Raw genomic sequence first — 23,833 nt, forward strand, 5'->3', positions numbered from 1 at the left:
CTGGGTATCTAACCAGAACTCAGAGGGCATGGCTGCGGCCAGGTGCTCTCTTCCTGATGAGCGGTGCATTCGCATTCTAGAGCGCTACTTGTGCCCATGCACGGGACCTCCAGAGAGATGGTAGATGCTCTGAGAAGAAATGGAGAAGTTTCACCAAGGGGTGGGGGGAGGGGAACAAGAAGAAAGTTAAATGAACCTCAGTCACTAGAAGAACAAGCCTAACGATTCAGCTCCTCTTCCGGGCAGCTGCATCTCCGCACTATCCAGTTAACAGCCACGAGACATAAGGAAGGAGAAATGAGAACAGCCCAAGTGTTTCTTTTATTACCAAAGCAACTGTTACACACACACTCAGGACCTCCACTCCTATCCCTGAGGATAACCAGGGAGGTCCTTGCAGTTGTAGGAACCCTTCGGAGGGAAAGGACTGCCGGGCTCAGGCTGCCTTGGCTGGTTGTGAGGAAAAGGCCCTTGCAGGGACCAGTTACACAGCATCGCTGGACCTAAGGACCCTTGAAGACGGGACTGGGTACGAGGTGACAGGATTTTGGCCACCATCTCAGCATGACTAGGGGGTTACGGGTAAGCCTGATACTAGCCCCTCTACAGGAACACATAGGACCAGGGCATCCCCCTCAAGGAATCCAGACTCCTCAGGATCCCCCACCAAATGTGGTCCGGCAGAAAAGGGAAGTCTTCAGAGTCTGCTGCATGACGCAGGCCGGGTCCAGAGCGCACCGCACTGCTCTTGGCACCACTCTTAAAGGCCTCCATCGGCAGGGGCTGCCCGCTCGGGGCACAGCCAGCAGCCGGCGCAAACCCCGGGGCCTGGGGTGGAAACGGTCAGGCTCCGCAGCCTTCACACCATCCCCTCTGGCTCCCCCGCTATTCCCTGAAGCTTTTCCATGACGTCCCCTGAGAGGGGCTCAGGGGCTGGCGGGGGCTCTCCCGGGGCTTCCGACAGCACATAGTAGACAATCTCTTGCTCGCCTTGGGCATTGGTCTGATTCACCACATGGATGACGGGGCTGGGAGTGTCCTGAGAGGCTGGGAGGCCTGTCCCCTGGCTGCTTCCGCCTTCCCCCTCCTCTTCAGCCTCCTCCTGGGGTCCTGGCTCCCCCGGCACTGCTTCAAGAATGATGCCCTGCAGGCTGGTCTCATTCAGCGACGCTCCCAGGCCCGATCCCTCTTGCGGCTGCCGGAGCAGCTGCTGTGTCAGCTCCACACTCTCGTAGCGAACAAGCTGCAGCCGCATGTAGCCGTCTTCATGCTCCTTGTACCTGGTGAAGCAGGAGCACACAGGGCAGCGACCGTGCGCAGGGGGACATGGAACGTCCCGGTGAGCGGCAAGGTAAGGGAGAGACATGAGGGGATGGGACAGGCCCTGGGATTTTAAGCGACAGGAGTTGGAGACCAAAAAGATCTTTAGGGGAATATGTGGAAGACAAGACAAGAGGGAAAGAGCAGTACTTACGATGGGAAATCATACGTAGGAACTTGAGAGGCAGGGAGAGAGGAAGAGAAGGTGGGATAAAGACATGATCTGTGTTGGAGGGTGGGGGGGTGGGGGTGTCGCAGGAATTAGGAGACGGTCGTGGAGCTATGGGTCAGGACCCTTAGGCTCCAGTTGTGATTCTGGCTGCAGGGCTCCGGAACCACATTTAAAGATCAATATAATCATCTTTGCTCCACCACTTTATTCTCAGGGTTCCTCAAGCCTGAATGGAGATGGAGGATTATCAACAAATTCAAAGAAATTTTTAAAGATTTTATTTATTTGAGAGAGCAAGCACAAGTAGGAAGGGGCCAAACGGTGAGGGGCAGAGGGAAAAGCAGATCCCCCCACTGGGCAGACAGCCCGATGCAGGCGGACCCCAGGACCCTGGCTGGGATCATGACCTGGGCCGAAGGCAGATGCTTAAGCGACTGAGCCACCCAGGCGTTCTAAATTTGAGGTTTTTAACTTGTTGAAAAGGTATGGGGAGGTGCAGAGGGGAAGGCCTGTGAATCTAGCGGGCAGGGTTGACATACCGAAAACGGGGGTGCCCTGAGGGCCACTTGAACTGGTGCTTCTCACGAAGATGCACAGTGAGGTTGTTGCCCCTCGTGAAGCATTTGTCACACACATGACACTTGTACCTTGGCTCTGAGTCTCCCTGATAGGAGGGGAGGACAGTGAGGCCAACTCTCCACCCTGGGTTCCCCACACCTCTGCCTGCCCTCTCCCACCGACAGCCCCACTCACTTCATGCACTTTTCGGTAATGGGACTTGATGGAGCAGAGGGATCGCGCACTGAAGCTGCAGTTCTCAAAATCACACCTGTAGGCTGGCTCCTTGCTGTGGGTATCCAGGTGCTTCCGTAGGTCAATCAGATTCTTGCAGCTGTGGGGAGAGGTCAGGCGGGGCTGGAGGGCACGGGGGACGCTGGACCGTGAGTTCTCGGACTTCTAGCCCCTTACCTGGTTCCCCTTACCTGTAGTCACAACAGTCACACTTGAAGGGCCGGTCCTCGCTGTGGCGAAAGCGCATGTGGTTTCGGAGGGAGGATGGCAGCGGACAGGTCATATCACACAGAGGGCACTTATAGTGATTCACTGAGAGGAGCAGAAAGGGGGGCCGTGACCTGAAGCCTAGCGGGAACCTGGAGGGAGGGCCAGGTGCGTGGGGGCTCTGGCTACTCACCGTGGTTACGCATATGGTCCCGCAAGAGCCGCTCCGTGGCAAATCTCTTGGAGCAGTGAGAGCACTGGAAGCGCTGCTCTGGGGCGGAACAGGCAGAAGACAGGGTGGGCTGTGGGGGATGGTGGGGAGGTGCCAGCAAGCCCGGGAGAGGGGAACCACCCAAGAAAAGGGGGAGTTTAAGAACTAGGGATAGACACACTACCACTGAAGGAGCATGGGGCTTGGGAGTCAAGAACTTGAATTAGAATCCCTGCTTGACCCCTAACTAGCTGTGCAACCTCATATAAGTGATTTAACCTGAGATTCAGTTTCTTCATCTGCAAAAAGAGGGTGAGGGGTGCCTGAGTAGCTCAGCTGGTTAAGTGTGTGCCTTCGGCTCAGGTCATGATCCCAGAGTCCTGGGATGGAGTCCCACACCAGGCTCCCTGTTGAGCAGGGAGCCTGCTTCTCCCTTGGCCTATTGTTCCCCCTGCTTGTGCTCTCGGGCCCTCTCTCTCACAAATAAATATATACATACATACATAAAATCTTCAAAAAAAAAAGGGGGGGGTAAGAAGCACACCTCATGGGGCTGTGAGAATTCACTGGGAAAAGAGAGCACACGGTAAGCACTGAATAAAACATCTAATGAATCCCAGGCAGCCAAGGCTGTGGCAGGTGACTGAGCCCTAAGACAGATGTAGCCAAGCTGCAGATGCCTTCAGTGGCCCCCTCTCCCAGGAACATGCCCTTAACCCCCACCCTAAGCAGGACAGCGTACACCCACTCCCCTTCTTCTCGGACTGCTTACGATCCAAAGAGGTCTGGCGACGGATGTGATCTAAGAACTTGGTGTTGTTGGCAAACATGCCCCCACAGGTGGGGCAGGCCACCACCTTCTCCTGGGTATGGCTTCGGAGGTGCTCTCGAAGTTTCCGGCAGTCCTTGAAGGTGCAGGTACAGCCTGGGAAGGAAAGCCCAGTCAGGCTCCAGCCACGGACCCCCAGAGCAGGCTCTGGTGCTGAGTCTCCAGACAGCAGCGACCCTTACCCCATGGGACTGGGCCCATGCCTAGCTGCCCTAGGCCCTCAGCAACCCCAGGCGTTCTTTAAAGGCCCTACCTTTCCAGCCACACAGCACCACATGGTTGTCCTTGCCGACCGCCTGGTACTCACAGCATAGGCTGTGCGCTTCCACGTGCCGATAGAACCACTCGGGATTGTCGAAGGAACTCTGTGCCAGAAGCAACTTGGGGTGAGGATGGGTAGAGGGACTTTGACCCCTACGTGTCCAAGGGGGGCTCCTTGGCTGTCTCCCAAATTAGGTCGGCAGGGGCATGCCCCTCCCTATTTGAGCAAGGGAGCTACCTGGAAATGAGATGCTAGCAGGAACCTGGCATACATAGGGCATCCCTGAGAGGGTCAAGGCATCGTGAGCTAAGACCCCCAACTTCCTTCCGCCCCATTCCCAGCACTGCCCGCTGACCTCACAGTGCTCCCACAGACACAGGAAGTGGTCAGGGATGTCGGGGATGATGTTGCGGCTCTGGAAGTCCAGGATGCAGGGGCTGAGGTTGGCCTGGCTCTGCAGGGCCTGCAGCCCCCACTGCTTCAGCTTGGTGTGGTAGCAGTGGAAGTAAACGTGGCGAATGAGGTCAGCCGAATTGTCCATAGAACAAAAGCCACACTCCTGCCACAAGCAGGAGAATTCCTCCTCTGCAGAAAGATGTTTAGAAGGAAGAGTCTGATACTTTGCAAAGCTCAGTTCTCCTACCTATAGCACTTAGCAGCGAGAGAGGAAGCTGGACTCTGACCCAATTACCAGCAGTTCATTTTGCAAATACCAGCATTTAACTACCACCAATCGTGCCCCAGGCACTGGGGATACAAAGAGTAAAAAGGGTCCCAGTCCTTGCCCTCACAACAGCTTTCAGTCATGGAATTAACTGAGTAATCACACATATGAATATAAAACCCCAGCCAGTCCCAAGCTCTATGAGCGGGGGGTGGTCTGGGGTACTATAACATCATCAAGCAGAGGTCATCTGATATGGACAGGGATGACTTAGAAGTGTCCCTGTGTTGAGATGTGAAGGGTGAGTATCTGTAAACTAGAGGGAGAAGTGTGGCTGTTGAGGCAGAGGGAAGGGTGTGTTCAAGGCCCTGTGCCCAAAACTCCCAGATGGCAGGGATGGCTGGCAGGCGCTAGTGGCTCCGGATTCCTGCCTCGGTCTCCCAGTTCGGGACACCTCCCACTCCTTCCTTCAGACCAGTCCTTCCTTTCCCTATATTCTCCCCGAGGCCTGTCCTCTCTAGAAAAGCCATCGACTGCTGCAGCCCACTGCCTGGTTCTTAAGCAGCTCTCTCCAAGCACATTTTCTTTCTTCTTTTTTTTTTAAGATTTCATTTATTTATTTGACAGAGATCACACGTAGGCAGAGAGCCAGGCTTTAACCCACTGAGCCACCCAGGCGCCCCTCCAAGCACATTTTCAAGTCTTTACAGGGGTTTAGTTGTTTTAGAAAGTAGGTACTTAAAAAAATATAAAGGGCGGGTGCCTGGGTGGCTTAGTTGCTTGAGCATCTGCCTTTGGCTCAGGTCATGATCCCAGGGTCCTAGATTGAGTCCTGCATGGCAGCTGGGGGTGAGGTCCTTGCTCGGCGGGAGTCTGCTTCTCCCTCTGCCCCCTCCCTTGCTAGTGTGTGCGTGCTCTCTCTCTCTCTCTCTCACAAATAAATAAATAAAATATTTTAAAAATATCTATATAAGGGCACCTGAGTGGCTCAGCTGCTTGAGCATCCAACTCCTGATGTTGGGTCAAGTCTTGATCTCACAGTCGTGAGTTCAAGCTCCATGCCGGGCATAGAGCCTACTTTAAAACACACACACACACACACCCTAATTTCTCTCTCATACAGGGGCACCTGGGTGGCTCAGTGGGTTGAGCCTCTGCCTTCAGCTCAGGTCATGGTCTCAGGGTCCTGAGATCGAGCCCCGCATCGGGCTCTCTGCTCGGTGGGGAGCCTTCTTCTTCCTCCCCCTCTGCCTGCCTCTCTGCCTGCCTGTGATCTCTCTCTCTGTTAAATAAACAAATAAAATCTTTAAAAAAGAATTTCTTGTTCATACATATATTATTTGACTTCTAAAACTATTGCTTATAGTTCATAGTCACTAGACTTAAAACAGAATTTGAGGCCGGGGAAAGAGAGCTGCCTCTGTACTTTCTGCAGAACAGAGTTCTTTAAACTGCGTTGTGACCTATTAGTGACTGCAGAAATCAATTTAGAAGACTGCAAACCAATTTTTTTTTTTAATTTATTTGAGAGAGAGAGAGAGACAATGAGAGCATGAGAAGGGAGAGATCAGAGGGAGAAGCAGACTTTCCGCTGAGCAGGGAGCCCGATGTGGGACTTGATCCCAGGACTCCAGGATCATGACCTGAGCCGAAGCCAGCCGCTCAACCAGCTGAGCCACCCAGGTGCCCCTGCACACCAATTTTTTTAAGGAGGCTCCAAGCTCAACATGGGGCTTGAACTCATGACTCTGAGATCAAGAGTTGAGTGCTCCACCGACTGAGCCAGCCAAGCGCCCCTCTGCATTTCTTTTTTTTTTTTTAATGAAAAAGAACAAGACAGACACTTCAGAGAGCATTTAATAGAGGCAAGGATTATTTCAAGTATTTTTTAACTTTTGTGTATGGGGTTGGGATGTAAAATGTATTCCTAACTGGCAGCTGCAGTAAAGAAAAACCGAGAAGCTCTACCAGAGAATCAGACAAGCAGGCTGTTGACAGTATGTACAGTATGATCCTTTTTAAATAGTAAAATCCTCTTTATCTAGTGTACATATATGGGGCGCCTGGGTGGCTCAGTGGGTTCAGCCTCTGCCTTCGGCTCAGGTCATGATCTCAGGGTCCTGGGATCGAGCCCCACGTCGGGCTCTCTGCTCAGCAGGGAGCCTGCTTCCCCCTCTCTCTCTGCCTGCCTCTCTGCCTACTTGTGATCTCTGTCTGTCAAATAAATAAATAAAATCTTTTAAAAAATGTACATATTTATGCACATACCAAAAAAAATGTGCATATATATTGCCTTTTGATGGCAGGCTGGCAGATTCGTTCCGTTTTCTATAAGGCGTCTACCATGTTTTTATAAGCAAAAATGGCACCATTAGGAAAAGTCAGATTTCCCACCTTCCTTGAGCTCTTTCCCCTTCCTGTCCTGCTCCCTTACCAAGTGCGTCCTCCTCCTCCTCTTCCTCCTCCCCGGAGCCGTGCAGGTGCTGCTGCAGGTGCTGAGTGACATGCTCGCAGAACTCCTCCATGGCTGAGCACACAAAGGAGCAGGACCCCCACTCACACTGGAGTCCCAGGTTCTCCTTCCGGGGAACTTTCGCCGGGGGCGGCATGGCCTTCACCCTAGAAGAGGAAGAGATCCACAGCTACAAGGATTCCACCAAGTGCTGCTGGGGGCAAACGGGTGCACAGCCTGCCAAGAACCGGCAGGCGTTTCTCCCATAACCCGCAAGGAACAGCTACTGCGGCTCGGTTCTTCGAGCCCCTGGAAGCCGCCTGGCGTGCCTGTAAAGGGAAAACACACGCTAACATCACAGAGCAGGTGCCAGGCACTGAGCTAAGAACTTCAACAGCCGATTTCTCATGAAGCTTCAGAGCGACGGGCTGAGAAGGAATTAATTATTCCAACGAAACGCAGAACACTGTGCACAAGTTCAAAGAGATGGCTCCGGGCAAGGAACAGACTTCAAATCCACACTGCTGTGTCCACCACCTATTAGCTGTGTGGAGGTGGCCAAGTAACTTCACCCTCCGAATCCCGAAATCCCAGCTTCGAAATGGGGATAACAAAACCCTTTGTTTTTCATTTCACACTTACTATATAGGTCAACACATTACATGATGTCACTGAATTACCAACACCACCCAATGAGGGAAGTACTATTTTTAACTTCACTTACAGGTAAGAACTTCAGGTTCGGAGAGGTTAACTGGTTTGCTCAAGGCCACACACTAGTGGGGCGGTAGGGTCAGGTCAGGCTGACTCCAAAGTCCGTATTCTTTCTAACCCACACAGCTTGTGGATGAGCCCCAAAGCTCTTTATCTCTTACTGCATCTGTCCTAAGTCCCCGCCAGAATTTTAAACCACCATTCAATCTGCCTTTGCCTAACCTATCCAGCAGATACTGAGCACTCCCCTAACATGCTCAGAACTAAAACGTCCAGGTGACCCTGAACAACAGACACGTGAACTGGGCAGATCCACTTATATGCGGAGTTCTGCAATACTTTTAGAATACATTGGAAAACTTTCTGGAGGTTTGCAACAATCTGAAAAAATTCCCAGACGAGTTGGGTAGTCTAGATATATCTGAAGAATTAAGAAAAATTTAGGTATGTCATGAATACATAAATACTAGTCTATTTTAGAATACAAGTCTGTTTTACTATTTACTATCTATTATTTATTATTTAATACCATAAAATATACCCAAATTTATTATAAAAAGTTAAAATTTATTGTTCACCTGGCTGGCTCAGTCGGTGAAGCATGTAACTCTTGATCTTGGGGTCATGAGTTCAAGCCCCACACTGGGTGTGTATTACTTAAATTTTAAAAAGTTAAAATTTATCAAAGCTTACACACACACAGACAGTACATTATCTTTTCATTTATGTCTAGTGTTAGTAATATGTGCAACACCTGCAGTGTTTTGTTTCATATAAGACAATATTGATGTAGGTTCTGACAGACGATTCACTTTATAAAGAGGCCACATAAAACTAACAGTATCAATAAATACAGTCCAGTACTATAAACCTATGTTCTCTTCCTTATGATTTTAATAACAGGAGGAAAAGTAGGGAAAGCCTTCCTAAGTCAGACATAACATCCCAAACCTCCTCTCTTTCCTGCCTACAGGATCAAGTCCATTGAGAACTACACGCAAGGCTCTTCTCCAACTGGCCTCAACTTACTTCTCCAGAAACTGAGAAAGGACACTATCATGACTGAGGGCCTACCATGAGTCAGCCCCTTCCTTTTTTTTTTTTTTTTTTTTAAATGAAGACTCTATTTATTTGACAGAGAGAGATCACAAGCAGGCAGAGAGGCAGGCAGAGAGAGACGGGGGGACGCAGGGCTCAATTCCAGGACCCTGAGATCATGACCTGAGCCGAAGGCAGAGGCTCAACCCCCTGAGCCACCCAGGCCCCCCTTAAACTTCATTTCATTTGATGTAAGAGCATCCTGACTCTTATCCAAAGATCATGCACTTCCTCATCGACACCATGCTGCTGCTCTGGCTTCCTCTCCCGTTCGTTCATTCCTCTCTTTGATCCAACCATCTTTGTCCCTAAACACATTACATTCTCCCCAAACTCTGCCTGAGAAACTTCCACCTACCCTCAAGCCCAGTGTCCCTTCCTGGGTGAGTCCTTTCCAATTTATCCCGGTAAAACTGGAAAATCCAGCTGCTGTCCCTGCAGCACTGTGTACTGCTTTGTTACAGCGCTGTTACAATGGAATGGAACATCTGTCTCCCCCAGACTAGGGGCCTCTCAGGACAGGGACCTCACCCCTTCCCTTCCCTTGCCCAGCATTAGCCCAGAGCTCTGTACTCTTCAGACAATGTCAGGATCTGATCATATTCCAGGAAGCCTTCCTAAATTACTTGCCCCTAGGATTACTCCTGTCTCTTGGTGCTATGGCTGTCATAGCTAACACCAGAAAATCTCAACCCGATTTGTATGCTGCCCATGGTCATTTGATGTGTTCTATTCTCATTCACACAAATGGGACAGTATTAGCTGCTTTGGAGCAGGAACCACACCACGCCCATCTGTGTCCCTATACTATGTCCAGCACAGTGCTGAGCACAGATACTGTAAACATATACCTGTTGTCGGACTGGGTAAGGCCCAGCAGGTATCTAGGCATCTAGATATCTAGAATGACTTGAAAATTAGGCAAAGCTCCCTGAATCCCTCTTTCGCTGTCCCCCAGCGTTCTTTACTTTCTCTCCTTGTGCCCTGCTTGTCTCCACCCTGGGGAGCTGTGGGACAGTGACTATCTGGACACCATTCCTTCTTCTGTAGGCAAGGAATACAGGGAGGCACCCTGTATACTGGAGAGGGCATTGGACCAACTGTCAGAAAGCCTAGGTTCAAGTTTCCTGTCTCAATTACTTTACTCTGTCTCAAAAAATATAACATTAAGTATGTACAGTACACAAAGCACTGTTCTAAGTGTCCTGTGTGTATAAAAACTCAATACAACAACCCACCTACTAAGGTATTATTCTCCCACTCCACAAATGAGATAAGGGGGCCCTGATAGGTTAAGTAATTTACCCAAGGCCACAAAGCTAGTGATGGAGACAGAATTCAAAGCCAGGGAGTTTGGCTCCGTTCTCCTCCTACACCCGCCATCTTATCTCTCCTTGTCTGATTCCTTCCTTCCCCCATAGACCTTGTATCCGTATATATAATACCCCAAACATGTTTTATTAAGTAGTTATTCTGCCAGCTTTCCCGAATAAACTGTGAGCTCCTAGAAAGTCTGGCCTGTGCCCCATTCAGTTCTACCTTCAGGACCAGCACACCCTCATACAAGCTCTTTTAATGTTTAAGTGAACCTATAACTTATTACTTTACTTTTTTGATAAATAACCTAACTTCCTCGAACCTGTTTTTTTTTAATGTAAAATCACAACTAGTGATAGACTGAACTAATATCACAACTAATACTAATATCACATCTAGTGACAGACTGAACAAACCTGGTTAGAAACCACCAACATTTACTAGCTGTGTCACCTCCTTCAAGTTACTTAAACCTCAGTTTCCCATAAAGCAGGGGAATCATTAAGCCTGTCCCACTGAATTGATTTATGGACTAAATAATGTATATTAAAATGCTTAGCATAACATCCCGCCAGAACTCAACAAGTGTTAGCTGTTTGTATCCTTGCTTCTGAGGGTGAGATGATCTAAGCACAATTCTACAAAAAGGTCAACAAAAGGACCACCGGAGAAATCCCTAACACTCTTCATCTGGAATCACAGTAAGAAGAAATCAGCAAATACTTACGGGTATATATTTTAACGCAAGGCACCGACAGATAACCCTGAACGATATTCAAGAAAAGGAGAGACCTATGTCCTCAACCTCCTAAGGACTCACAATCTGGCCGAAGAGATAACTCTGACGTATGAAGACAACCGCCAAAACAAAGCGTCGATGGAGGAAGCCAGGACAGAAAAAAATCCCAGTGCAGGAGCGAAGCAGGGAAGACTTGCCCTAAGCGGCGGGGCCCGGGCCCCTGAAACACCGGTCGAATTCGGAGAAAAGGAGACAGTCCCGGCTGGTAAAACCTCTCCCTCGCAGCCTCGCAGGCTTCCCGGAGTCCTTCTCCCACTAAGGCATGGCGGTAACCATGTCTCAGAAGCAGTGAAGCCCCAGACGAGGGAACTGGGAGATACGAGTCGGGGTTAGGGGTCGGGGGCACTGCAGGCGCCGGGCAGACCGACGTGGCCAAGCTGCCAGAAGAAGCCTCGCGGAGGTGACTAAAGAGCCTGGCCCCGGGAGCCTGCTCAGAGAGCACCCCGATGCTGCCCCGGGAAAACCGCAGCCCAGCTTACCGTCCCTCCACTGCCGGCTCTCTCCAGCTCTTCCCACCTCGGACCATCTCCGGAAGGGCGCTTGAGCGACGGCCAGCGAGAGCCAATCGCCGCTCTCAAATCCCTCTAACAGCCAATGGCCGCTGCGACTGACGGAAACCGTGCGCGACCAAAATACGGAAGGGGTGGGAGTGAGGACCCGCGGGCTGCGGGGAAGGTAGCTTTGCTGGCGCGGCTGGGTTCCAGACGCGGCGCGGACTGGGAATCCCAAAGTCCCGAATCCGCCCAACTGCGCAGACTCCGCGCTGGCATCCACTGGGCCTGCGCGGGGCTCGAGCTGAGCGCCAAGTGCGGCCTCTTCCTCGCGTAGCTTACTGCGTTAGCTGCGGGCGAGCGCAGGGAAGAGGAGCGGGAGGCGGTGGCAGCTGCGCGCAGGGCTGAGTGCACCGAGCTGTCAGCCCCTCTCGACCCAAACTGAAGTTCTACCTCTACCCTCACCCTCTTAATCTGATTTCTTAAATATCGGTATTCCGAGGTGCCATCTTTTCCCTCCACCACCTCTCCTCTTCCGAGACTCAGTGAACAGCCGCGTTATCTATCCACTCCTTCAAACCAGAAACCCAGCAGTCCTCCCTGATTCCTCCCTCATCCGTTACCTACCATCCTCCGCCCAAGTCCTGTGAATTTTAACTTCTTAAACACGGGAGCTCTCAAATTCACCCCCCACCCTTCACCGTCCCCTCGCTAGTCTATTAACGACGCCCAGCCCCATGTCTACACTACCTGGTTCCATCACGTGCACTCTCCCTTCCCTACAAGACCTTCCCCACGAAGAAATTCTGATTAAACCACGACCCTGCTTTCAACACTTCAAGGCCTTCTGTGGCCCGGAGGCAAAAACCCCAAACCATACTGAGGCTTTCTAGACCCTTCGATATCTGAGTCCTGCATACTGCAACCGTGTCTTTCGTCCTGGTCCTCACCTTCTGCTCTCCAGCCCAGTTTCTTGCGGTTTCTCGACCACACCTAGCCGCCTTTTACCTTTCCTGCCTTGTACTTGCTGTTTCCTCTGCCTGGTGCCATCTTCCCCCTTCTTCCCCTCTGACATGTATCTGACTCCTACTCATTCTTCTGGTCTCCGTGAAGATGCTTCTTTTCCCAAGTCTTCCAGTAGGGGAGGGCAGGGGTTGTATGTGCTCTTCACGCACGTGACTCCATCACTTAGCCTAGCAGCTCAAACATTAAGGGTTCGAGACATATTTGTTAAATAATGTACCTTAGTAAAGTTCATTGGGGTTGAGATTTATTTTGTTACATTTTTCTGTATTTTTCTAACCTAAAAATAAGCCTATATGATTCATATAATCAGAAAACACATTAAATGTTCAATATAAATGAATGACACTATTAAAAATGACAAAGTCAGAGTAAAATCAGAAATTTGTGCATGAAGTTTGTTACTAACGGTGGACTATGGCGTTGTCCCTATTTTAAAATCGGGTTTTTAAAAAAATATAATTCTGAAGTAATAAAAATATAGTTTATCAACTTCATTCCTTCAAAAGCACAGTCATAGTAATACACAAAATGCCAACCTTCTTTTAATTCAGATTTACACCACTGAAGATGGTTTTTAGCTTTAATTTAGCAATTTCATGAAGAAAAATTCATTCACAGAGCTATGTAGATTCAAAACAATTTTTACAGCGCAAAAATTTCAGGATAGCTCTGGGATCCACACATGACTCCAGAATTTTAGACCACATCTTGCTGTCGAGCATTATTTACTTCCATCTCAATCTGCTTCTCTTGAAAACAAGCTACAATTTTGGTTGGAAAATTCAGGCATATCCTGAGATTTGTTCTTTATTCTCAGTAAATAAGCTACTTCTTAGATCAAGGGAAACAGATTGATAAATCTCTGAGTTTTCTTGACCTAGAGTTGAACATATCACTATATCCAAAGTAACCAAACATCCATACTCTGCCACTCTTACTAAATATGCTATATTCGGGGGGCGCCTGGGTGGCTCAGTGGGTTAATCCTCGGCCTTCAGCTCGGGTCATGATCTCAGGGTCCTGGGATAGAGCCCCGCATCGGCTCTCTGCTCAGCGGGGAGCCTGCTTTCCCCTCCCTCTCTGCCTACTTGTGATCTTTCTGTCAAATAAATAAATAAAATCTTTAAAAAAAATACTATATTCGGGGGGCGAGGTGGTTAAGTGTCTGCATTGGGCTCAGAGCAAGTTCTAGGACTGAGCCCCCTCTCATGCTCCCTGCTCAACTGGGAGTCTGCTTCTCCCTCTGCCCCTCACTCTGCTGGTGCACGCTCTCTCTCTCTCTCTCTCTCTTTTTCAAATTAAATAAATAAATAAATAAAATCCTATATTCGGTGACTAGTATGGATGGGACATGGGAAAGATTGACAGTTCCATGCTGCATACCCAAAGGCATGTGCCCTAAACCCCCTGTGATGTAAGTCAGTTAGAATGGTGAGGCTGGAGGTGACCTGAATGATTATCTAGGTCACTCTTCATTTTAGGGATGAGGAAGTAGAGGTCCAGAAAGGAGGAGTGGTCTGTCCAAGGTCACTTGGTGTGTCTGTGGCACACTCGGGCTTTCTGTCCCAGGTCCAGGGCTCTGTCTGACATCCTGCAGCAGCTTACCTGATTCAAATCCTGGGTAAGGTCCCACAGAACGGGAACCAGGGGTGTAGAATTTGCTAGCAGCCAGAACTCCCTGAAGCTTGGCCATATTTAGGAATGAAAGACTTTTCAGTATGATGAAACCTTTATAAGACTTCCCCCTCCCAATCTGTCTCTTGTGAGGCAACAGTTAGCACTTATTCAGCATTGACCATATGCCAGCAGAATAGTAAGCACTTCATGCATTTACTTCTCAGCCACAACCAAGTCATAGCTACTATCACAGTTCCCATTTTACAGATGAAAAAACTGAGGCACTCTGTGGTAACGTAACTTGCCCGAGGCCACACGGGTAATTAGAAGAGCTGAGACTCAAATCTAGGCCATCTAGATCCAGAATCCATGCTTAGGATCCTATCATATCCTGGAAGGAGCAGCCTATTCAAGAAAGGGGAATGAAGATGCCTGTACGAGTTGATTGACTTTTTTCTCTGATTGATGTTTTTTGCTATGACTTCACCCTTCAAAGACTCGTTCTCCCATCGTCTCTCCACGCATCCCTTCTTCCCTGCATGAACTTCTTAGCAGACCCAACATGTGTGTCATCTACCCCACCACACTATCTGGGCCCCCCGTCTCTGATCTTCCCACCCTACCAATGCCACAGCCTAGCTGCTCACTGACCTTTCAAAGGAGAACCAGATTATAAACTCCAATTTGACTTTAATTTAATAAATTAAATTCCAAGCCATCACACAGCAATGGACATCATCATCTCCCAACACACAGAGGTGTAGCCCTGCTCTTGTGCCATCATCATCACAGTCTTTAATGAAGCCCCTGAAGCCATTTCTCTGGGGAAGGCTTCCACCCAGCTCCTGGCTCCCTCCTTCCTACAGAGCCACTGCTCACGGAGAAGGCATCAAGTACAAAAACAGTAATAAAGGGGAGGGAGGGATGAGGAGCAGGAGGGGAGGCAGGGAGGTGGGGAGTACCTGCCCCCCTTCCGGGGCACCGGCCCGGCTTTCTGTGAGCTGCCAATGTCCTCAGAGGCAGACACTGGTGCTGGTCGGAGTGGGGACCTGAGGGAGACATGGGAGTCCTGTCCCAAAGGGAATTAACTGCCTACCCTCCTGGGACAGGAAAGAAGGGTCACCTGGGAGAGATGCCCTCTCTGATCTGTTCGCTGAGGGTCCTGGACCACACATATAAATAGAAAAGAGAATAAATAGGGGAGGAAGGACCAGCTGAGGAGCTGAGCACCCTGGGGCTCCTCTGAGGGGCCAATGTCAACAGCAGGCAACCAGTTCTGAGGAATGCCCACATGTGCCGGGACAGAGCCCTCCTCTCACTCCCAGCCACCCACTCCCTCTTCTGCATCCTCAGCAACGGGTGCCCGCCTGTCTCATGCTTCCCGTTGCAAGTACCCTTCCAACTGGCCCCACAGCCCAGGGTGCACAGGGCTTCCTGGAACCCAGAGGGCTTCCCTGGCCCAGGCTGTTGGGAATCCAGGAAGGGGAATGGAAGAGGATGTGGGGGGTGGGCTGAGAGGACTCCTGCCCTCTCCTAGCTCAGGAGGTGAGAAGGGCCCTCAGAGCTGGGGGCTGGGATTGCCATTGGCCTTGGGTTTGGATTTGAAGGAAAAGCGCTTGATAAGGCGGCGAGAAAAGCTGCCAGCCTTCTTTCGGACACTGGGTGTGGCCGTGGTGTTGGAGAGGTCGTCGTGTGATTGGCTCAGACCAGCTTCCTTCTGGCGAGGCCTCCGGCGGAAGATAAGCTTCGTGCCACTGCGCAGGAAACTCACTGTGGGGGAAGAGGGGAGGCTGAGGCAGAGAGAGGGGCACAGCTTGCATGGGGTGAGGTGGGGAGCAGAGAAAGGACCAAGCGCTCAGGGGTTGAAGATACAGAAGCAGTTCCTCTGTCTGAAAGCCAGGCTTCCTTACGAAAGAAAGTAGAGACAAAATATGCCTTCTATCTTTCCTAAGGAGAAAAATGGAGGTGCTTATGGGATTCCTGTGTGTACTCCTGGCTACTGCCACTGAGCACTAGACTGACAACTGGGCCTCTACTATGGGAAGACAAAGGCTGAGCACAGGGTACTCCTAAAAGCCCATAAAGTCATGGAAGGACAAGGTAGGCACGGACTCGTCAACCAAATTTCAGGATGTAAGCAGGAAGTGGGGCAGCTGGAAAACCTCAGGGAGGTAAATTCAGAACCAACATAATGAGAAAAGTGCTTACACAGCGGGCTTTGGACTTAGGAATCTCATTATCCCAAGAAGTGATGAAGGCTTAAGTCACAGTTAAATACATTTGTGGTTCACAGACTCATTGGCAGAGGTATAAAAATGTGGGGGGCAAGCCCCTCATCCTTAGAAGTGAGGAAAGCACCACGCCTATCCCTGGGCCAGCCATGTGGCTGCTGGAAGGACATTCCTAGAGTTGATCCCAGGGTAGGATTCCTTATACTCATAAGGAAGAGAGTACAGAATGGAAGGCGGGGGGAGGAAAAAAAGAAAGACCATAGGAAAGCACATAAGTGCTTAGACCCAAGAAGAAAAGTGTAGGTAAAGGGAAAGACTCCGGCATCCCTTGCTGTCACTGGCACCTGTCAGATCCAGGCCAGGAGCCTAGGCAGCAAGTTCTCCTTCTCTACTCTGGCTTGGCTGAAACAGGCTGGGAACTCTGGGGATCCCTTAGCAGAGGAAGGAGAAGGCAAAACTGGGTTGAGAATCCCATTCCCCTAGGTGTCCAGTAGGACCCAGGTCCTGACACTGGGCATAAAAGAAAGGGAGGGGGTGCTGCCAATGTCTCCCCACCTTTGTGATCCTTGAGGCTGCGGGTCTCCAGCGCACCGGTAGACCCTGTTTCCGACTCAACGTCATCCACAGATGGCCTCTCAGAAATGTCCGAACGTGTTGTCTCATCTGCTTCCTGGACGCTGGTGGGGCTGGAGAGGGCATCGAGGGGTCCTGGGGACGTGGCTGGTGGGTCTGAGGGCGGGGAGGAGGGACCCCCACTGGTTCCTGCGTCCTCCCGCATGGAGGCGTCCAGGGATGCCGCATAGCCCAGAGATAGTGCCAACTCGTCCTGAGCAATGGGCACCTGGCAGGAGCGACATGTTTTAATGGGCAGGAGTGACCCATCAGGGCTTTCTCCCTATCCCAGCTCCTCTCCTCAGAGCCATGTTACCTTGGAAACGCCAGAGATGATAAGAGTGCTACGCTTGGTGGGTGTCTTTTTGGCTGCCCGCCCGCTGGGCTCAGTGAGCTGACGAATCGCTGTCTCTGCGACAGGGTCCAAGCCGTTGGAAAGGTGGCTCTCCCCTGCTGGGGGGTACAGAGGCTGGATAACCTGACTGCTCCCTGGCTCCTGGGTCCCACACAAAATGGCTTCTTGACTCTGGGGCCCCCATGCCCGCCGACACTCACACCTCCCGATCCCCCACTCACGGCTGCTGCTGTGGGAGGTGCTGCTGGGGCCGCTGCTCTCACTCAGCACAGTTGTCGTCTTCTCAGTCACCTCCACCTTGGACGGGGAGCGGGAGGGGGAGTCTGGTGGGTGGGGGAGGGTCAGTGAGCTGGGAGGTGCCTTAAAGTGGCCCCCACCCCCTACTGTATTGAGATGCAGGCTTTGGCTGACTCAGAGGGCAGGGGTGACTAAGGGACAGTTAATCACACAGGTGATTAATAAGATGCCAGAGGGGCAAAAAGACACCATGGGAACCAATGGGAGTGCGGGGAAGGGTCGTGGGGCCCACCCAGGGCGTGGGGAGATGCCATGAAGATGCCTGGGGGCAGGGGGAGCCCCGTGGTGCCCCCAGAAATGGGAAGAATGTCATGGAGGGCCCCCAGGAGTGAGACAAGTATCACAGAGGTCACTGGGCTAGTTGGCAGATCCCAAAGGTGCTAGAAGGTTGAGGGTGGAGGGAGGGACAACTAGGTGCCTGGGTCTGGGGAAAGGGCTGGCAGGAGACCTGTGAAAAGACAGCAGGGAACAGGGGAGACAGAAGGGCAAGGGTCCTGCAGGAGGGCCCGGCAGACCCAGGATCCCAGGATGGTTGGCGGGAGAGGAACAGTGGGGGAAAAGGAAGGATGTAAGGGGAGGTCTGAGAGACAAAGATGATGAGGAAGTTGTGGCTGGAAAACAGGAGGAGCTGGAATTAGGGCTTCCCTTGCCCTTCCCTGCCCCACACGGGTCTGCAGCCAGGGGACCCTGGCTTGAACTGGGCTCCCTTCTCTTTACCTAGTTTCCCTTCTACACGGGGCCGGGACTGGACGGTGGTAACTGTGGTCACAATGGTGCCATCAGGCATGATGGTCCGGTCTAGCTCGATCTTCTTGGTGGGTGTGATGCTGGGGCGTGGCGTGGAGGGAGTTGGAGTGCCCAGGTTCTGGGGGGAGCCCTCCTCATACTGAAGCTGCCCAGAAGGGGAAGAGCAAAGAGGCGGAGCTCAAAGACTGCCCTTCCCCAGTCCCCGGTGTCCTCCCGTCAACCCCCCTGGGTTCAGCTTCTCACCTCTACTGCCATGGTGGCCACAGGTCCCAGGGCTTTTCCCGGCCCAGGGGTGAGTGGGCAGACCTGTCTTCGGGACAGAGGTCTGGAAGGGGGGCCCACAGACAGTGTGATCTGGCCCAAGATTTCAGCTGGGGAAAGGGACAGCATTGTGAGCTGGGCCCATGACCAGGCCCCACTTAGCACCCAGCAGAGGGGCTCCTCCCTGCCCCATACTCACAGTCTCCGCAGCTTCCGCTCTTCAGCACTTTGAGGCTCAGCTCCCGGCTCTGGGGGCCCAGATCCCTGTGGCCAAGGGGAGGTGAGGTAGGGAGGGTGACGATTAGCAAACCAAACCCACCCTCGAACTGATCACAGGCCAGAGGCAAAGAGGGGTGTACATAAACAAGCAGGAACAAGGGTTCCAATTGGATTAACTCCTGCTCTCCAAAAATATTCTCTCTTCCAGGGGCACCTGGCCAGCTGAGTTGTGGAAGAGCACGTGACTCCTGATGTCAGGGTCATGAGATGGAGCCCCACATTGGGTGGAGAGATCACTTAAATCAATGAAATTTTTTTAAAAATGGAACAAAAAAACACCCTCTCTTACCAAGGGAATAGGACAGGGTTCTGCGCAGTATGCTGGGCATGGATCCTCCCTGGTCTTGCCCTCCCTGTCTATCTCTCTATGTCAAACCACCCCCTTCCCTTTGCTCAGGCTGTTTCCTCTGCCAAAAACACTTTTCTGTCACACTCTATTGAAATCCTATTCTTGCTGGAAGGTGTGGTTTAAATGCCACCTCCTCCACGAAGCCTACTCTGATCTTTATTACCCCCCTGTGGGAATTAATCTCCCCCACTTAAGCATGCCCAGGGCAAATCTTGACTGGAGCCCTTATCCCATCTTCTTTATGTACATCTGTCTCTGCCTGGAGCCTGCAATCAACTTGGTCATGTCTGTATCCCCAGGACCTAGGCCAGGGCCTGGCATACAACTGGGGCTCACACAAGAGTGTACTGACAGCAGAGCTGATTCATGCCAGAGCTATGCTGGAAGGGTTTGATCCTCAGTCTGCCCATGAGAGCAGGGGTGGGGGTGGAGGAGTCACTCCTTACAGGGCCAGGTCCTCGGTCCACTCCACCTCGGGACCAGCGCTCACGGGCTTGGTCCACTTCTGTTGCACTGGGTTGTCGAGCTCAGCTACACAGCACAGTTCCCCAGTGCCTGGGAGGAACCAGAAATTAGACGATGCTCAGATCAAAGACAGGAAGCCACTGAGGAATAATGAAGCCACACCCTTGGCAGAAGGACAGGGAGCACCTGCACCCATAGTCTTAGCAGTCCCCCAGCTGCTTCTGGCTCTTACCTTCCAACTCACTTCCCAGGTGAGATGCTCGAAGCTGCCGTAGGAATAACCGTGTAGGTCTGGAGATGGCAGGCTGTGCCTGGGGCACCGTGGGTGGCTTCTCACTGGGCACCTAAGAGCAGAAGGAGATAAAAAGAACAGGAATCCCAACAGAGCACACTGGGGACATTCCGCTTACAAACGATTTGCTTTGAGGACCTACTTACCGAGCCTCCAGGCACAGAGCAAGCCCTGAGGTTGACCATCATGGCCGGCTGGGTGCTGACAATGGCGTCCTCAATCAATTCTTCAATCGTGGAGAGCTCCACCTGCTCCTCGCCTCTCTGCATGGTGAAGAGAACAAAGAGATGGGGCCCCCAGCTCTGCATAGCCTCCCTGCTCTGCCTCTTCCGCCCCAGCCTGCCCCCTTACCTCCCTGGCCTGCAGCTTGGGAAGCACCGTCAGGCTGAGGTCTGGGCGATCAGTAAAGGCCCAGGACACGAGCAGCCCCTCGTCAGGGATTTCCTCCAGGCTGACTTCCAACTGCGGGGGAGGGACAAAGGGGTGGGTTGACTTGCCTCATGCCTCCAACTGACTCCCTACTCCCCAGGACCCTCCCTTCCCTGATTCTGTCCCAGAGAGGAACCCAAATGCAAGGATGAGGCCTTGAACCACCCCCTACCCAACTCGGTTTCCCACATCCCCCTCCACCTGTGTTGGTGGCAGTGTCAGAGTGACGTGGTAGGTCTCCATGGAGACGGCAGCGGGGGACTGCTGGGTCACAGAGACTGGGAACATCACCTCCTCAGCAGAGAGCTGGCAATGCAGCACCTGAGACCAGCAAGGCACGGAGGCAACGAGGGTCAGGTGTGATGGGAGGACGGGGGCTCAACCCTGCTTCGCTCTGCCCTATACAGAGCCCACCCCACCTGCTTTTCCTTGGGACTTCGCTTCTTTGGGGTCACAAGCCCATAAAAGAATTAAATAAAACCCAAAGACTCCCCGTCCAGAAAAATGCAGATACATACACATGTGCCCCATTTCGCATGTAATTTGAATGCGGCTCTCAGACCTCCCGAACCCAGTCCTTGGATGCCACAGGCATTCAGAGACTCCCAAGTCAAGAGCCCTCAGATTAAAAGGAACTCTTGAGATCAGCCCCCCTCAGGCCCTGTGGAAGGCAGTGCCCCCGCAAAACCTTACCATGGTGCGGTCCGATTGGTCTATGCAGGTCACATGACTAATGCTGGCTCTGGGTGGGACCTGGGGCACCTCCTCAAAGGCGATTTGGATGGAACTCTGACGGAGTAATGTGGACATAGGCTCAGGTCTCTGGAGCTGCCCCCCACAGGGCAGTTATTGGCTGGGCCCTGGCACTGCGGAGGCTGCAGGCTGGCTGCTGGCCCCACCTTGGCTCAGGGCTTTAGGACAAGAAGTGTTCCCCTAGAACCACACCCCTCTGGGGCCTGCAGTTACTAGGGAGAGCCGTGGAGCTAGACCACCTCAAAGATCAGGTCACCTTGAGAAGAAGACCCTAGATTTCTCCTGGAATTATCAGGAGCCTCCCTCTTCTCCCCTCACCTTCTTCTTCATCCCCCAACCTACCCCCAAAGAAAGGTGTGCATAGAAAAAAATAGTAATAAAGGTTTTGGTTGGTACATACATATAACTGGGGAGAGAGGGACACGGCTGAGCTAAGGGTAAAGGAAGCAAGGCCACTTGAATCAAGACAAGAGTTGAAGAAATGAGGCTAAGGCTTCTTCCAGATAAATAGGATGCGGAGACTCAAGGGTATGACCCTATCCATATTGTTGGGGTTGAAGACTAGCTCAGCACGGCCTTGGGGAACTTTCCCAGAGGGACTGGGAAGAAAAGCAAGCTCAGAGGGCTCAAGGGTCCGGGACCGAGCTAATTCCTCAAGGCAAACAGCAGGGTGGTATTAGGCAGCGGAAAGCTGCTTAGCTTAGGTCTTGAAAGAGCTTCCTAATTCTTACACAGCAATGGAAACAGCCTACTGAAGCACCATCCAGAGAGCAGGATGGGAAGAAGAATTGAAGAGGGGGCACAAATTGAGCTGGCTGCCCTTCCTCGGGTCTTGGGATGGGAGGAAACAAATTCACGGGACTCATGAGCCTGGCAAATCAGGGAATACCAACTTCTCTGTTCCTGTCGCTGCCTTGTTTGAAGGCCAGGCCCAGGGAGATGGGGAGATGGATGCTTGGAACCCCAATCTCCCCACCCCCTGCAAGGGAGGCCAATGTCCAGCTGAGTCAGCTGTCCCGAGGAGCCACTCCTGACCTAGGGACAAGGTACAGGAAAAACTGGGCAGAGGGATGAGTTCAAGATGTGGACTAACAGACGCCCGTCTGGCTTTCTGCTGGCTAGCTGGACAGAGGAGACCGGGCAACTTCTTGTGTGGCCACTTTTGCTTCCAGGCATCTGGGGAGCTAGCAAAGCCCTAGTGGGAGCTGGAGCTAGAGAACCCTCTGGGCAGGAGGCTGATAGACAGTGAGGGCGAAGAGAGATCACTGCGCCAGGATGGGAGAGGGCCCCATGACAGGGAGGCCTCTACCTCCCACCCTACCTCAGTCTTATGACCACGCTTCCTGCCCTACTTCCTGGGAGACCAGATGCCCATGGTGCAATGGGAGGAAGTAGGTTGGGCTGGTTTGTGACTGACCCTCAAGGGGCAGCTCCAGGCTCATCCACTGAGAAGGGCACAGATCTGCTCTCCACTTTAACACCTTTTCCTCAATATATATGCTGCAGGTCAGCAGGAAGGAGGATGTGCTAGTCTGTATCAGTGAAATTACTAAAAGCTTGGCAGGGTTGGTAATTCAGGCTCCTTGGGGATCTATCTGCCTGGTCAAACCAGGGATTAGGGGCATGAAATGTTAACTGGGTGTGGTGGCATGAGGACCAGGCAAATTCCTTCCGCAGGTGCACCTGTTTCCCTGCCATCCCCGTTCCTCCAACACAACCAGCACCCAGGCTACACGGAAGTGCCCTCAGGCCCAGGGATTAGCGTTGCTATGAGAACAGCAACTTGTGCTCGGGTTTGGAGCCAGAGAGTACCTCCACCACAGAATAGAGAATATGGGACATGGCTAGATTTCCACAACCTCCAGCCTCACCTGCACCCTTTTCTCTAATCCCAGAGGGGAAGAGAAGCCATAGGGTTCTCCAGCTGATCCCCACCCCCATCTGGTCCTCCAGGCACAAGCAGACCCTCCCTCCCTCCCTTGGAAGGAAAGGCTGAGTGAGGGGAACACTCAGGTGCTCCTGTCCAACTCACCCCGTCCCTGCAGGCCTGCTCGTTCAGCGCTCGCACCCAAGCCCGTTGCCAGTTCTCTCGGAAAGACTTGAAGGCGAAGAGCGACGCCAGGAGGCCCCGGACGCCTGGCTCCTCGGGGGCACCGGCCCGAGTCGGCCGCAGCCGCAGCAGCGAGCGCCACACGCCCAGCTCCCGCAGGGAGCCCGCGGGCTCCGCAGCTAAGGCGGGCCCCGGGCCCCGGCCCCCACGGGCCCGCGCCAGCCACAAGCCCCGGGCATACTGTAGCAGCCAGCCAAACACCGTGAGCAGCGAGGCGGCGAAAAGGATCAGCAGGGCCGCCCAGCCCACGTCCTGCTGCCACCAGCCCGGATCCATGCTCCGCGCGGGCTCCGATCCGGGCCCCGGCTCGGGCTCAGCCGCTGCCCCGGGGGAGCATGGCCCGGGCGGGCCGCGGGGCGGGGGCGGGCTCCCCCGGGGCTGGGCGCGCGCGGGCTCGGGGGCTCTGCGGGGCTAGGTGTCCGGAACTAGCGGGTGCCACAGATCGATGAGAGGAGTCCTGGGGGGTCGCGACGTCGGGGTCCCTCTCTGCGCGGTCCGGTTCCCTCCTTGGTTGGTCCGGCAGTCCGACCTGGGTTAGTCTCCGGCCAGCGCCCGACTCCTCCCACGGCGCGGGCCCTCCCGGACCCGGGCGGGGACTCTTCTGCGGAGACGTGGGGGATAGAGGACCGGCACCGGCTCCGGAAGGGCTGCGTGCGCAAAGCTGACACTGACAACACGGCCG

General features: G+C 52.7%; 2 protein-coding genes across 4 annotated transcripts; both read right to left on the reverse strand.

The window, feature by feature from the left end:
- Window positions 1-303: 303 nt before the first annotated feature.
- On the reverse strand, window positions 304-11,363 carry LOC111153941 (histone H4 transcription factor). 2 transcript variants are annotated; one of them, XM_022513282.1, is made up of 10 exons: window positions 11,317-11,363; window positions 6,892-7,076; window positions 4,149-4,378; window positions 3,785-3,896; window positions 3,475-3,627; window positions 2,685-2,762; window positions 2,476-2,596; window positions 2,246-2,384; window positions 2,032-2,156; window positions 304-1,280 (listed from the first exon to the last, which is right to left on the reverse strand). In XM_022513282.1, the coding sequence occupies exons 1-10, from the start codon at window positions 11,361-11,363 to the stop codon at window positions 860-862; spliced, it is 1,611 nt and encodes a 536-aa protein (XP_022368990.1). In that variant the 3' UTR covers window positions 304-859. The 2 variants fall into 2 exon arrangements, with proteins under 2 accessions (XP_022368990.1, XP_022368991.1); XM_022513283.1 differs by lacking the exon at window positions 11,317-11,363 and having other exon boundaries at window positions 1,140-1,342; window positions 6,892-7,964.
- A 3,285-nt stretch (window positions 11,364-14,648) lies between these two features.
- On the reverse strand, window positions 14,649-23,493 carry LOC111153947 (C2CD2 like). 2 transcript variants are annotated; one of them, XM_022513294.1, is made up of 14 exons: window positions 23,074-23,493; window positions 20,982-21,077; window positions 20,490-20,609; window positions 20,211-20,321; window positions 20,006-20,122; window positions 19,800-19,911; window positions 19,549-19,657; window positions 18,674-18,738; window positions 18,457-18,584; window positions 18,184-18,358; window positions 17,391-17,492; window positions 17,131-17,264; window positions 16,758-17,043; window positions 14,649-15,741 (listed from the first exon to the last, which is right to left on the reverse strand). In XM_022513294.1, the coding sequence occupies exons 1-14, from the start codon at window positions 23,425-23,427 to the stop codon at window positions 15,530-15,532; spliced, it is 2,121 nt and encodes a 706-aa protein (XP_022369002.1). In that variant the 5' UTR covers window positions 23,428-23,493; the 3' UTR covers window positions 14,649-15,529. The 2 variants fall into 2 exon arrangements, with proteins under 2 accessions (XP_022369002.1, XP_022369001.1); XM_022513293.1 differs by having other exon boundaries at window positions 17,131-17,267.
- Window positions 23,494-23,833: the final 340 nt, after the last annotated feature.

The sequence above is a fragment of the Enhydra lutris genome, unplaced genomic scaffold (genome assembly GCF_002288905.1).
Source record: "Enhydra lutris kenyoni isolate GAN:26980312 unplaced genomic scaffold, ASM228890v2 scaffoldscaffold34, whole genome shotgun sequence".
In the NCBI taxonomy this organism is placed as follows: Eukaryota; Metazoa; Chordata; class Mammalia; order Carnivora; family Mustelidae; genus Enhydra; species Enhydra lutris.